The sequence below is a fragment of the Heliconius melpomene genome, chromosome 19 (genome assembly GCF_056956725.1).
Source record: "Heliconius melpomene rosina isolate 202511_hmr_F chromosome 19, ASM5695672v1, whole genome shotgun sequence".
NCBI lineage: Eukaryota > Metazoa > Arthropoda > Insecta > Lepidoptera > Nymphalidae > Heliconius > Heliconius melpomene.
In genome coordinates this window covers 8299152-8312697 of record NC_140407.1, presented here as the reverse complement: position 1 = coordinate 8312697, position 13546 = coordinate 8299152, and the positions used below count along the sequence as shown (strand labels likewise).

General features: G+C 32.3%; 1 protein-coding gene across 11 annotated transcripts in view; it reads left to right on the top strand.

Annotated features, from left to right (window-relative positions):
* Window positions 1-13546, top strand: part of bru1 (bruno 1) — a 350067-nt gene that overhangs the window by 331818 nt on the left and 4703 nt on the right. For 4 of the 11 annotated variants that reach the window (XM_085203423.1, XM_085203416.1, XM_085203414.1 and 1 more), the window contains 4 exons: window positions 6925-7103; window positions 8338-8602; window positions 9721-9927; window positions 11744-11770. In XM_085203423.1, coding sequence (XP_085059549.1) covers window positions 6925-7103; window positions 8338-8602; window positions 9721-9927; window positions 11744-11770 — 678 coding nt within the window. The remainder of the gene's footprint in view (window positions 1-6924; window positions 7104-8337; window positions 8603-9720; window positions 9928-11743; window positions 11771-13546) is intronic. The other 7 variants (XM_085203425.1, XM_085203420.1, XM_085203417.1 and 4 more) reach the window with 3 other exon arrangements.

Here is a 13546-nt window from a genome sequence, read left to right as displayed (position 1 = left end):
ACAAGCACACAATATATCACATTCCAAAGAATTTACACAATTTACACAAATCGGCTAATTTATTCATATATACGTAAAGTAAATACATTGCTACTATTTAAATAAAGAGACGTCATTATTAAGCATCACGGTAATTTAGACGGTAACGTTTCTTTACTTAACGGGAAGGTCATTTTAATGTATAAGTACGTTGTATATTATAGTATATTATACTGTTATATTTGTATATTTAGCATTCCAAAGTAATGTAGAGTAAGTATAACTTACGCTTTTTTATGGTTTGATTTTTTTTTTAATATGACGATTGTTTTTTTTTTCTATATTAACATGAATATCAATGCCTTAATAGCTTAATTGTGAAATAATATGCGAGTGCGTGAAGTAGTATGTGAGTGTCATAATGTGTAGAAAGTGGAGCGTGGAGTGACTTCAAACACTAAATAAGTTAACTCCGCCTTTACTACATTAAAAAAGTAGGTAACATAAAAAAATACTACATTTCTTCTGCACTTTACGCCCTTATCCTAACCATTTTGATAAATTCATTTGGGTTGATCTACCCTGAGATAGCTTGACAAGGAAAATTACAATCTGACCTCCGAGGTTTGTTCAAAGATTACCCTTAAACGTATTGTTAGAACAATTGTCAGAACTACCGGTATACGTATAAGCTTATATAGGCTTTTGTCTAGTAATTTTACATTATATGGGATAAATTTAAGTACAGTTCGCGAGGGTACCTCAAGCTGAGGTCTGCATTTGTACCTATTACTGACTATAAAAGAATAGCCAGATAAAATATTTAAAAATAAACTTTACTATTACAAATCAATAAAAAAAATATATATTAAAAAATATATCAATTCTTTCAATCAAATATATACACGTTTGACGCGTTGTTGGATTATAAAGAATCTTTCCATTATATCGTCAAGATCAGAAAAAGATAATCATGGATACAATATCCATGATTATATCCATGATTAGGTTCAAATACTGCTACATTTAATCTAACATTTTTTTTGTACAACGTTCGTAAACTTAAAATTAAAGTTAATTTCTTCTTGTCTTAACACTTTTAAATAACGCTTTTTTTAAACAATATATTAAAAAAATCTGTTACTTTTTTATTTGACTTATACCACTTTGCACTATTGTTGATAGTCATGTAACATTTAACTTAACAATAAGTTAAAAGTCAGGCATTTTAGAGTACTAGTGAGTATAATACCTGTCACTAATATGTCAAAGATTCGTCCTTGTTACATTTTGCACTGAAAACAACATTGTACAAAATTATGAAATCTACATAAAAAGGAAGAATATAGTGTACAATGACCGTGGCACAGTTTTGACAATATAATTGTAGTTGATTTAGAAGCCGCTTGGCCAATTTATATTATAGATATCTATCCTTGTAAATAGGCAAAAAGTGCAAATTTTACACTGCCTTTAAATGTCATTACTAAATTCTGCAATATCACTTGTCTAGAAATTGTACTTACCATTAAAAAAAATAATCAATAACCTGAAGTACTTAAATAAAGCATAAAATTAATAGCGGTTAGCAATTGACCACTAACATTGGACTTATGTAATAAAACGCACATACTATATGTACATAATAAAATATTTTATGAACGTTACGTCCAGTAATTGAATATGTCGTTTCTATTCAAAGATTAAAAAAAATAAATAAATATCTTTATTATATTCTCTAGTGTTGCGTGCGCCAAAAAATATAATCTTAGTTTAAATAATATATTCGATTGGTAATCTTACAGCGGTTTATTTACTTGAAATTAAAAAAATATTTGATAATTTTATAGCATTATTTATGCGTTTATGTACGTTCAATAATTTTCGCAAAATTTTTAATCTGTGCTCGATTGTATTGGCGCGAAATTAAAAATTGGTTGCAATTAAAATATACAAAAACTAATGGTTAAAAGTTAATTATAAAAAGTAATTATCAACTAATTAAGTTTTATTATTTAAAATAACACTTAATCTTTTCTTACTTACTGTATATTAAGTATTACAGTATAGTCTGTCCCTCTCAAGAACCTGCTTCTTCAGTAATTGATTTGTATCATTTAAAAGCTGAAAAAATACTTAGATGTATAAATAAAGTCTAGATTTTATTTCTCAACGTGCTATTTGGACGTGGAAGTCATTACTTATGTAATAAAAGACTACTAAAATATGTATAATGCGTGTATCTACATGTATAAACATAGTAAACGTCACGTCACGTCGGCCGGCCGTCTCACTAATTGAAAATGTCATTAGAGCCAGTCGGAAGGTATGTAAATTGTTTAATAAGTGCCCCCGATGGGGTATTTAAGGCATTACCATTTTAAAGTATTATTTGCTGGGCACACAATTACAACAACGTTTATAGGTAAGTATTGCTCGTCGGAAGTGGATTTGTTTTGAACACGCCAATTAGAGGAGCTTTAGGGAATTAGGAGATTTTATGGGCTTTAGTTATATGGATGGACCTATGGATATAAGTTTCAACCTTAATTTATATTTTAATTTTGGCTATTTAGCCGGATTAGTCGCGTATATTTTTGGGAAACCCGATCTTGCGAATACTGCAGTAGGCCGTGGTCACGGTTAGGCCCTTGACTCGTTAAATTATTTCATTTAAAATGTGTAAAGATTGTATATATTATTTTTATCATAGACTCATGGATTCTACTTTGGGTGAATTTTCGCTCATTTTAAAAGCGAATTTCTAGAAAGCTCAATTTCATATATTAATTTTCACTTCTGATATAGATTGCATGTAACTATAATTTAACTTACGAGTGTATAAATTTTCAATCATTATATTTTTTGTCAGGAGAAATTGTGAAATAAACAATAACAATATCTACAACTTAGGAAAGCGTCGAAAATGTACGTATAGACTTAAATATAACATTATACTAAATATATGCGCATATAATATTTAAATGATTGTAGTATAAAGAGTATCGTTTTCATACTTTGGAAAATATGTATTCGATTTTGCCAATACCACGCACGGTACTGTGGCGGCTATCAAAAACCCATCGTCGCCAAATGTCACGCTGGCACGTTGCCATTGAAGCAGACCCCTCACATATCAGTGAACTTGGCAAAAAAAGTTACTGCCAGAACAATTGTATCTATTAGAAGCATGTCTAAAAATCTTTTTTGCTTTTCAAGGGAGAGAGAATGTATAAAAAATTGAGGGAAGCGGGATTTGAACCCGCGCCTTTTGGAAACTGGCCAAGTGCATGTTACAACATTAATAAGTTGTAACAATCATGTCAGACATAAAAAAGTTGTTTAGATATAGCTTGATATGGCTTAGTGGTTAGGCGCGCGTTCAAATTCTGCTAAGTAAACATTTTTATATCTATTCTAAAAAAAAATACTTTCTTTTCTAAAGGTGGAATAGCTCTTTAAAATCTTCAAAGTAAGACTATTTTTTCTGATATTTTACTAATATATTCGTTGGTTGGTACATACTCATACTAAAATATTTTCAGCATTTGGCAGTCCTTTGAATGGGAGCGGACAGGTTCGGTAGAAAGGCCTCGTACCTACTTTAAATAGGCCTCGTGCCGTGTTTTAGTTTGCGGTCGACAGAGCTTGAATAAAATAGGTCGCTTAAGTGAATTCTTAGACGTGGGCACCTCAAACAAAACCACGGGCCGCACGCATTTGGGATGATTTCACGTTTAACATTGTTGCTAAATTTATAACCTTCCATGATTTATTAATGTATATGTATGTTGTGTTATTTTTTATCTTAATGTATTACAAGATAGCTGGAGCGATTTTAGGAATAGTTATTTCTGCACTTTCTGCGAATATAAAGCCATCTGGGAACATAGGTGGTTTCCAGTATGGAGCAGAAGTAACTTAACGGGAACGGAGTGCCTTGACACTAGGCTCCCTCTGCCTGCACTGTTACATTTGTTTTGTAATAAGAATTTACAAGATATATTCAATTTACGAGTATTCCTTTATGTTACGCCAAGACAAGATTGCAAACGTGCGATTTGTCGCTAGCTTTATTAAGTGCGTGACGGGAAGACGGATCTTAATTGAAAGTATCTGAAAGGGCGCTATTTTGAAGATGGCTAAACACATAATAGAAATATTTTTCGCTTTAGCCTCACGCTATCCTACATAGCAGGGTGGACAAAGAGGACCTAGTGTTGAGACACTCCTTCACTTCCGTTTTGAATTCGAGAAATTGCGAGTCAACACCGCCCTTTGTCTTACTAGAGCGGAGAAATGAAAATAATTCGTTCCCCCAAGTCGGAATCGAACTTACAGCCTTTGCAGTCAGACACACTTCCACTGTGCAGTGTGCAACAATGGCCTCCCCTTCACTTATGAATTTCATGCAATATGGAATATTTTATGCTGGCTTAAAATGAATACAATATTTAGTATTACTTTTGCGGCGAGCATGCGATGTGGGTTGTTTTTTACGGGATTGGAACTCACGCCTGACCTGTTTTCCGCGAGATCTCCGGCCCGTTTTCAACCGCCATTTTAATGCTAATCTCCCTCCGTGCGCTGATTTTGTGGGCATGAAATATTTGTAGCAGACTGATTTCGTGCCTTTTCAATTTACCGCCGTAGAATAGAGATAACACGCGAATAAAAGCAGTTAAAGTTTCTAATGTTTGTGTCATGACAAAGTAAATAAATTCGAAAATTGATAATTTGTATTGTTCCGTATTTTGTATTGATTTTATTTTTTGTATTGTTTGTATTGATGTTATTTGTAAATCGTACAGGGATCAATTAAGCTGTATATTATCTGTGTCAAAAGAATTTCAAAAATCTTATAATTAGTGAAAAACCTCGATATGTCTAACGGCCAAAATGAATATTTCCATCTCTATACATCTAAGCTTGTCTGTCTGTCTACATTTTGAATTTTCCTACCTACGTAGGATACTCATATGCAATATGCGACAATGCACTCCCGTGCAAGAATAATGTAAATGCAATACGAAAATGATATTGAACTACGTGAGATCATCCGATATGAATCTTTGACGGATTGAAATGGAAAACTGTTGAAGCGTTTTATACTGTCATATATCACACGTGTGAATATGAAAAGTGCAAAGGACAAATGGTGTTTCACATTTTCAATATGTCACTGCATCTATCTATGTGCCTTTTTGTTTTGGAATGCTGTACCTACTACGCCTTTGATATTGGAATGAGTAATTTGAAAGGTGTTATTGTAACGTTTTTGTTTTTGTTTTTTTTTAGAGAGCTTTCTCTCTTTGTTACTTGTTTTTTTTTATTAATCACGTACGATATGTGCAAAGTTAAGCAATTTACTCTAACCACTCGAGGAAATCGAATATTTAATATTTTTAAGTTTTCGTTCTCAAGTTCACTCTGTCTATCTTGCTATGTGTGGGATACAGTGTGAAGTTTTTTCTATTTTTTAAGTTTAGTTGTCTTATTTTGTCTTCTTCCATGGATAATATTGTTGAACTTAGCTAAAATAATATTATAATACTAACATTTTTAATTTACAACAATAGAATTTTATATTTTAGCTTTTTATTTATATATATTAACTACTAGAACCTAACTAAATAAGCTTAGCACAACTACAGAACAAAGGACAAACAGGATTGATATCCATAACAAAGAAAACTGTACGTTTAAGTTGTAATATAACATCCGGCTGTAAACAGCCACGGGCGTGAGGCACGACGTGTTTTACACGCGGGACATGTGTCGTCTAGGATTTATTATTTAATATAAGAAAAAGGAATTGAAGTGTACCTACCTACCTACCTACATACATCGCTTGCAGCGCAACCCCGACCGTGCTCACCGACCGTGACTTTTGATAGCGACGCCTGTAATTTTACGAGATTTTCCGGGTAATACGAGTGTTATTGCGTATGGAATTTTAAAATCACATATGGCATTTTATTTGGAACCCTTTGGGACGATACGTGTGCATTTTTAAATTGGATCTGTTTCCTACTAAATTTATTTATATTAAGTATTAGGTATATCGCGTTTACGGGAATGGGCATGTTTTCCGCTTTTCAGCTCGAACGCTAAACGTCTTTGAACGTGAAATGGTTAACGTGGTATAGTTAAGTTGGATAAGTTGCACCTCGAATCGTGAGTCGTGCGAAAATCCGCAAAGACTAATTACTGGTAGAAGGTAATTACAACTTTTGCTAAATTACCTCATAGGATCTGCTTTGGAAGTTACTTACTTACGTACCTACTTTGCAACTTCCGGGGGGTATTAATCCCGTGCCTGTTGAAGAACTAAATTGTTTGCGAGAAAAACTTTAGAATCTAGAATTTTTATTTTAAATATGAGAGCCACCTTTTCTAGAATTACACTAAAGTCTAGGTCGACGTAGAATTTGTCGTTTGTTAGTTTATTCATGGAAGCTAGTCAGCTATCGCGTTATTCAGATCTTAGTGAATAAACTAATTTATGTACATTGAACTACAGCTCCCATAACGGTGTCCCGGGGGCGTGTAAAATAAACCAGACGGTCCAAACATTGACTGGAACCGATGCTAATATATGCTTTGGCAAGTGTTAAAGTACGATCGTCTCTGTATAAAGTATACTTTTCAATGATTGTTTTTTACTTCTGCTACTATTTTTCTATAGCTGTTCCCAAATAAGATAAAGGACACAACTCTAGAGGCTCTCTCTAGAACCCTTAAAAATATCCTCAAATTGTAAACACAACTTCATAATCTTACTAAAATATACTTTTATTCACTATATCTTATCGTGACATTTGGTCCTCCTTTCTGTTTGGCTATCCTGCTACGGATAATAAGTGAAGCTGAAAAAAGAAAAAATATATCTAGTCACATAAATATTGCATAGCAAATTTAAAGCATTTTGTTTTTTGGCCACAGAACGCAAGTTATTCGTTGGTATGCTGAACAAGAAGCTTTCTGAGAACGACGTGCGGACGCTGTTCTCGGGGCACGGCGCTATAGAAGAATGCACGGTGCTGAGGGACGCGCAGGGACAGAGCAAGGGATGTGCCTTCGTCACCTTCGTGTCCAAACAGGCGGCTATCGCTGCTATAAAGGTAAGTTGCTTGTGCAGGACAGGCGTCTTGACCATCCTGAAGTTAAGTGTAGATGGCTGTGTAGATTAGATTTGGAGGTTTTTCTTAATTTTGATGATCTTATATTTATCGATTGAACAATGCGCAAAACCCTATCCAGAACCCTAATTTCAGGACGGCCATGAGTCTCTAACATACTGTACAAGTAATTTATGATAGAATGGAATACAAGGTAAACACAATTTTTCAAATTTTCTGTCATTTTGGAAAATTCATGTAATTTTCGTTGAACAGTGACGTGACGCTTTACACGTTATCCAAAGAAATCGCTTTAATTTTAAAACATATTACGTGTCTTGCTAAGCATCAAATATATGTCAAAATTTTGAAATAAAATAAAAGTATATAATATAAATATGTTTCTCTTATTAATAAACGTATGTATTTCTAAACGTTAATTCCTTATAATAAATGTACATTAATTAAGTTAATATCTGGAAGCCAATGTATATTACAATAATTGTATAAACTATACGGCTGTATACTGTAATACTCATGTAGCACGCAACTCGTAATAAAGCACGCTTAATAAAAACCGTTGTTTTTGCCACGATTTCGTTTTAGTTTTAACCTAGTTAATAAAAATATTTTTTTAGAGATAGATACATTTTCTATATTTTTTTTTTCTGTAGCAATCGTTCACATCATTAAAAGTTGATTCCTTATTTTGTTATACCTTCTAATATCAGGCTCAATTTTTAAATACTAAATATTCCTCTGTTTTTATTTTTTGCTTACACAAACTGTTGATTCTCGATAGATGACGATTCTCAAGCATTTTTTTATTGCTGGATAACTTACCACTCTGTCTACTCTGCTATATATATGTATGTTTGTGTGTTTGTCAACAAATTTCTCGGAAACTGTTATATTAAGATGTTGGTTATTGATTTAAATGTAGTATAATTCAATTTAGGGAACATAAGATGTATCAAAATTTGTTCAGTACTTTTTAAGATCTGCACTCTCAATGCCACGCTTTGCTTCGTTACCAGAGCGAAGAAATGAAACAATTGAGTATTTCATTCTTCGAGTGGGAATCAAACCCATAGCCATCGCGTTTATACACTTGTGCCTCTGAAGCACGACGCAAATGACCTTTCTTGGAGTTCTTTTTTTAATTACTAAAAAGTATTTAACAGAAAGTTCATATATTATGAAAATTGAAATAATACAAATACCATCACCATTTCAGTCACTACACCACAGCCAAACAATGGAAGGCTGTTCAGCACCACTCGTAGTCAAATTCGCCGATACCCAAAAGGAGAAGGAACAGAAGAAGTTGCAAGCTATGCAGGCCAGCTTGTGGGGTTTAACCACGCCCGTTACGCCGACCGCGTATCTAGCGTCCGAAGCGGCGTTATCACCCGCCACGCAATTGCAATTACTGCAACAATTGCAGGCTGTTGGGTTACAGCAACAATTGTTGCAAGGACAAGGTTCTACGCTGTTGCAAGGTACGTTTAAGTTTAATTTGAACTATCATAGTATTAATTATTAGTATTATTAGTATTTTTATTTTAATTACTTTCACGATATAAAATAATCTATTCTATCTATTCTAATATTTAAAAAATCCCTTAGCCCTATGATAAGTAATCGAAAGGAATTTTTAATTTTCACTCCCACAGACAAGGGTCCCAATTTCGTCTACCTACTGAAAAACAATTGAGGCAATTTACGCACGCAGCGTAATTGGAAACAGTTACGATTAGGACTAATTATGCATTCAGTTAGTCGAGCCGTTTAATTGTCTACTTATTTGAGTGCCATTGTTAGTTCTTTTTTTAAAGATGGCCGACCTTCTTGTTAGAAACGTACCTTATAGGTAATGTGCTAACATTTTAGTAATAGATATTTTTTTCAATGGTGTGACAGATTTTTTTTATTATGAAACGCTAGTCAACAAGGTTATAGGTTCGAATATACATATATCTGTATACATACGTATATCTATATTTTTTTATTCAGTAAATCCTGTAGTTTATTTACCATGTTCTTTGTTTCATTATAATTTACTAGCGGACGCGCGCAGCTTCGCTTGCGTATTTAGGAGTGAGTTCTAATAACCCATGAAACATGTGTTTAATGAAATATTTTTAAGAGTCTAAATTTCAAATTTTATAAAAATCGGTGGCGATTTAAGAATTTTTCCATACAAACTTTCAACCACTTATTTGCACCCTTAGGGGGAGAATTCTAGAAAACGATGAAACACGTGTTCAATTAAATACTTTTAAATATCTAAATTTCCAATTTTATAAAAATCGGTGCCGATTTAATTTTTTTTCCATACAAACTTTGAACCCCTATTTCACCTCTCTAGGGTTAAAATTTTTCAAAATCCCTTCTTAGTGGATGTCCAGATTACAAAACTAAACATCTGTCCAAATTTCACGTTTTTCCCATCAGCGGTTACGGCTGTGCGTGCGTCTTACCTCAGTCAGTGAGGACAAGTCCTTTTATATATATATATAAATTATTGACTATTTAGTTATCTATTCTGTTTAACCTTGACCTATCCTGTTTTTATTTAACTCCAAACATTTATTTTTATTTCCACCCCCGACATTAGGTGTTAACTACCAAGATATCGCTCTCAATGGCGCAGGGCTGAGCGGGGGCGCGGCTAGCATAGTGGGAGGGACGGAACAGCTCCAGGGCTTGTTGGCGCCAGTGAGTGTCCAAAACCTGGCTGCCTTGGCCGCCATCACACAACCGGTGGTCAGTCAAGCAGCCCAAATTGCCCCAGCGGCACCTCAGCCTACTGCGCCTCAATTATGTAAGTATTTTTGGGGAAAACATTTGGGGGGAAATGTGGGAAGTAAGGAAATTGGGGAGTGAGGGGATCAGGGAGAATGGAGGGATAATGACACCAATATATTATATAACTGGTGGTCAGTCAATCTGATCGAATTGATGCGGCGGTATCTGCGCTTACTGCAACTAAGTTAGTTTTTTTAATATCTGGTAAAGAGGGGAGGTTTAGGAAAGTAGAAAAAATGGGGGGATTATAGGGAAAAGTTAAGTGTTAGATTAATAGAAACTTAGTAAAAATTATGTAATTTGCGACGAGTTTGTTAAAAACTAAAATATTATAATATTTGTTTTATTTGTTGATTATAATAATCATTCAATAATTGTTTAAAACATTCACATTTCTGTATAGCAAATCTCCTTTTCCAAAACTGTTGTAAAGTATCCGAACTTTCATAACAGCAATATTAGATTTACGTAACAGTTCCATGTGAAAATACATACACGATACCTAGCAGACTTTACTTTCATAATATTTCATAGCAAATAGTATCGTGCATACTAGTTTTTCATAGAAATGGATCAACTATGAGAACTCTTACATGGATATAAGAGCTTTGTTGCAATGAATGAATATTATAAAAAATAAATAAAACTCTGTTAAGGGTCCTCACTAAGCTTTAGTTAGAGACTCAATCCCTGAAAAATTGTCTAAGCTTTCATTTATATAGCATTCATACTATAATAACTGCTGTTATTGATCTCGACTTGCTGAACTATTTCGTTTATTAATTCTACAAATGTTACAAATAATACGCACACAATTTAAATTATAACACTTATCTATTTTATTATACAAATATAAAAAATACTCTGCATTTTTATAAAAAAAATCATTCAATAAGCAGACCAGAATATGAAAAAAGGAAAAAGGCGTAAAGCCTCGAGGCTTTTTCATGAAGACTTCGATATAACAGCAAAAGACATTTCCTCGAGGCACCTTTTTGGGCATATTGTGTTACAAAATTTTAGAAATGACTAGATACCCTCGGGGGCCTTGACAGTTTGAAATACGCACAAATTTCAAAAAAAGTGTAAATAGTTACCATATTATAATCATTTACTAATAAGCCAGCCACATGAAAGAAGTTCCAAATTAATATACATCGAAAACAATAGCCAAGGAAAATTAAAATGGAAAAGAAACGTTATAAATGAGAAATCACCTAATTACCTGATATAAATATAAATTTAAATGTAGCAACTCCTAATTGACATTTTTGCTTCGTCCCGACTGAAAATTCCCAAAGTAAAATTCATTCTGTCCCTTTGAAAACAATCATGCTTAAGCAAATTTTAACCTAATTATCATACCTGTCCAAATCTTAATAAATATATAGATAGATAAAATATATTCATAAAGAGAAATACAAAAAAAAAATTTTTAATAAATTAATAAAAGGCAAAATTATTATTATTAACAATTTCATCAGTCAACCTTTAGAGAAAGTAATTTCATCTTAGCGGATACGGGTGTACGATGAAGATTTAATAGGTTAATAGTACCTAATATTATAACTATACCGGCTCCTGTCTCTCACCAAAAAAAATACCTTAGTACCAATCAGTCTTATTTTTATGTTGATTCGACGACTCAAAAGTGCTTGCTAAAGCATTTAGAATTTCAGTTCAGTTTTAATATGAATAAAAACATAATAATTATGTATAAATGATTGACGGATAAATAAGTTTTTGTTTCGAAAAATTTTCCTATTTCAGATGCTACTTTTTAACGTTGACAGATAAAAAACGTGTATTAACTGATGAAACTTTTTCTTCAGGTCTTCTCGGGAAGACTAACATCACAGGTAAAGACACAAATCGAACTGTTATGGAATGAATTATATGTTGGTATCGCGGATTACTGTAAGTAAATATAGTAGACGTGTTAAAGTTTTTTAAATTCATTCAAATAAAAAAAAAGAAAATTTCCATAGAAATGTAATTAAATAATTATCGTTTATGAATATATAAACTCAAAAAAATGGCTTAACATAATGACATGGCAAAGTTACATTATTGTTATTATATATTATTGGAATTATGGAATATTTCTAAAAAAATATTAGCCACAGTCTACTTTATTTATTTCGTGATTCTAGAAATCGCTTGGTTTGATTTCTGTGCATTTTTAATCTGCATCGTAAACCGATATACAATTGCTTTTGCGTGACTAGGCTTCCAATTCTGAATTGGCAAGGACGCCATGTTGTTTTGTTTTTTTCGTTTTATATTTTTTAACTGTAATATTTTTTACTTGAAACAATTTTTATTTGCCGCAACGACGTAGGTACTGATAGCAAAATTTAAACCGAATATTGTTTCAACAGAGGTTTCGCTTGTTTTCACATTTTATTTGTGTATTCAACTATGGTTACGTATCAGTTTGGTTAAACGAGCGGCCATTTTTATTCCAAATTAAACGGTAGCACGTGTGGAAAACTGTTTATTTATTTATTTAACATATTTGGCCAAAAACCTCGTGATTACCATATTAAACGAAATGTACAATTATTTTATATACTATACAATATCAAAAATTATTATTATTATTGATATGTAATCATATGGAATTTATTAGTAAATTGCTAAATTTGAATGTCATTGAGTTTAAACTGTTTCTAGGTAACATTTTATGTTTTGGCATTATCTGTTACAACTTAACACAAAATAGTTAAACTGTCGCAATAATTTAACTAGTAAAACCTCTTCTCACGGCCATAAATAATAAGTTTATATTTTAGTAAAAGTATCAAAAATTTGTGGCATTGATAAAACCTTATACAGCCTAACACTGTCTAAATAATTGCGACATAAAATTTTGTTGATTAACATAAATGTTTTGCATGAATTGCGATCATCATTAAAATAATAATCGTAGTTTTATTGTATGTCACGTGGTAATTTTATTTTACATATTACTAAGGATTTCTTAGATTACCTACGTATTGTTTTGTCATTGGAGTTTTAATATTTCTATTGTCTTTGTAATACTAACTCGTTCTTTTTAATGTAAGTACTCGTACACACGTTTTTACTTAAAATAATATTTTTAATAATTTATCTATAATAATAACATACTTTCTTTAATTCTTTTAAGTGCATTTTTATAAATTTGCTGTATTTTTAGCTTCACCTGTAACTCGCATATAGCAGGGCTGGCAAAGGGAATATTAGTGTTATTAGTTAGTGTTAACACTCCATTTTCTACGCACCTTCTTATTTTCGAAGCATTGCGTGATGGGTGACGGAATTAATCGCCTCGTTTGGCCTAGTTTTAGAAGGCAATGATAATATTAAATAATTATTTCCCCCGAGTGGAAATTGAATCCACCGCCGTCGCGTTTAAAGTTACACGCTTATGCTAGTGTTCCACGACGGTCTCGAGTTTACTTTTTTTTTTACATTTTTTAGGCTTGTAATGTATTGTACTGATTTTTTTAAAGTATATTATAGCAAATTTTGAGTAATATTATTAGATTATACTTGTTTTTAAAGTTAATAGAATTATTGATGAAAATGACTCTAAAATCAAACATTATTTTAAATCAATTTTACAACGATAATCATATGTATATGTATAA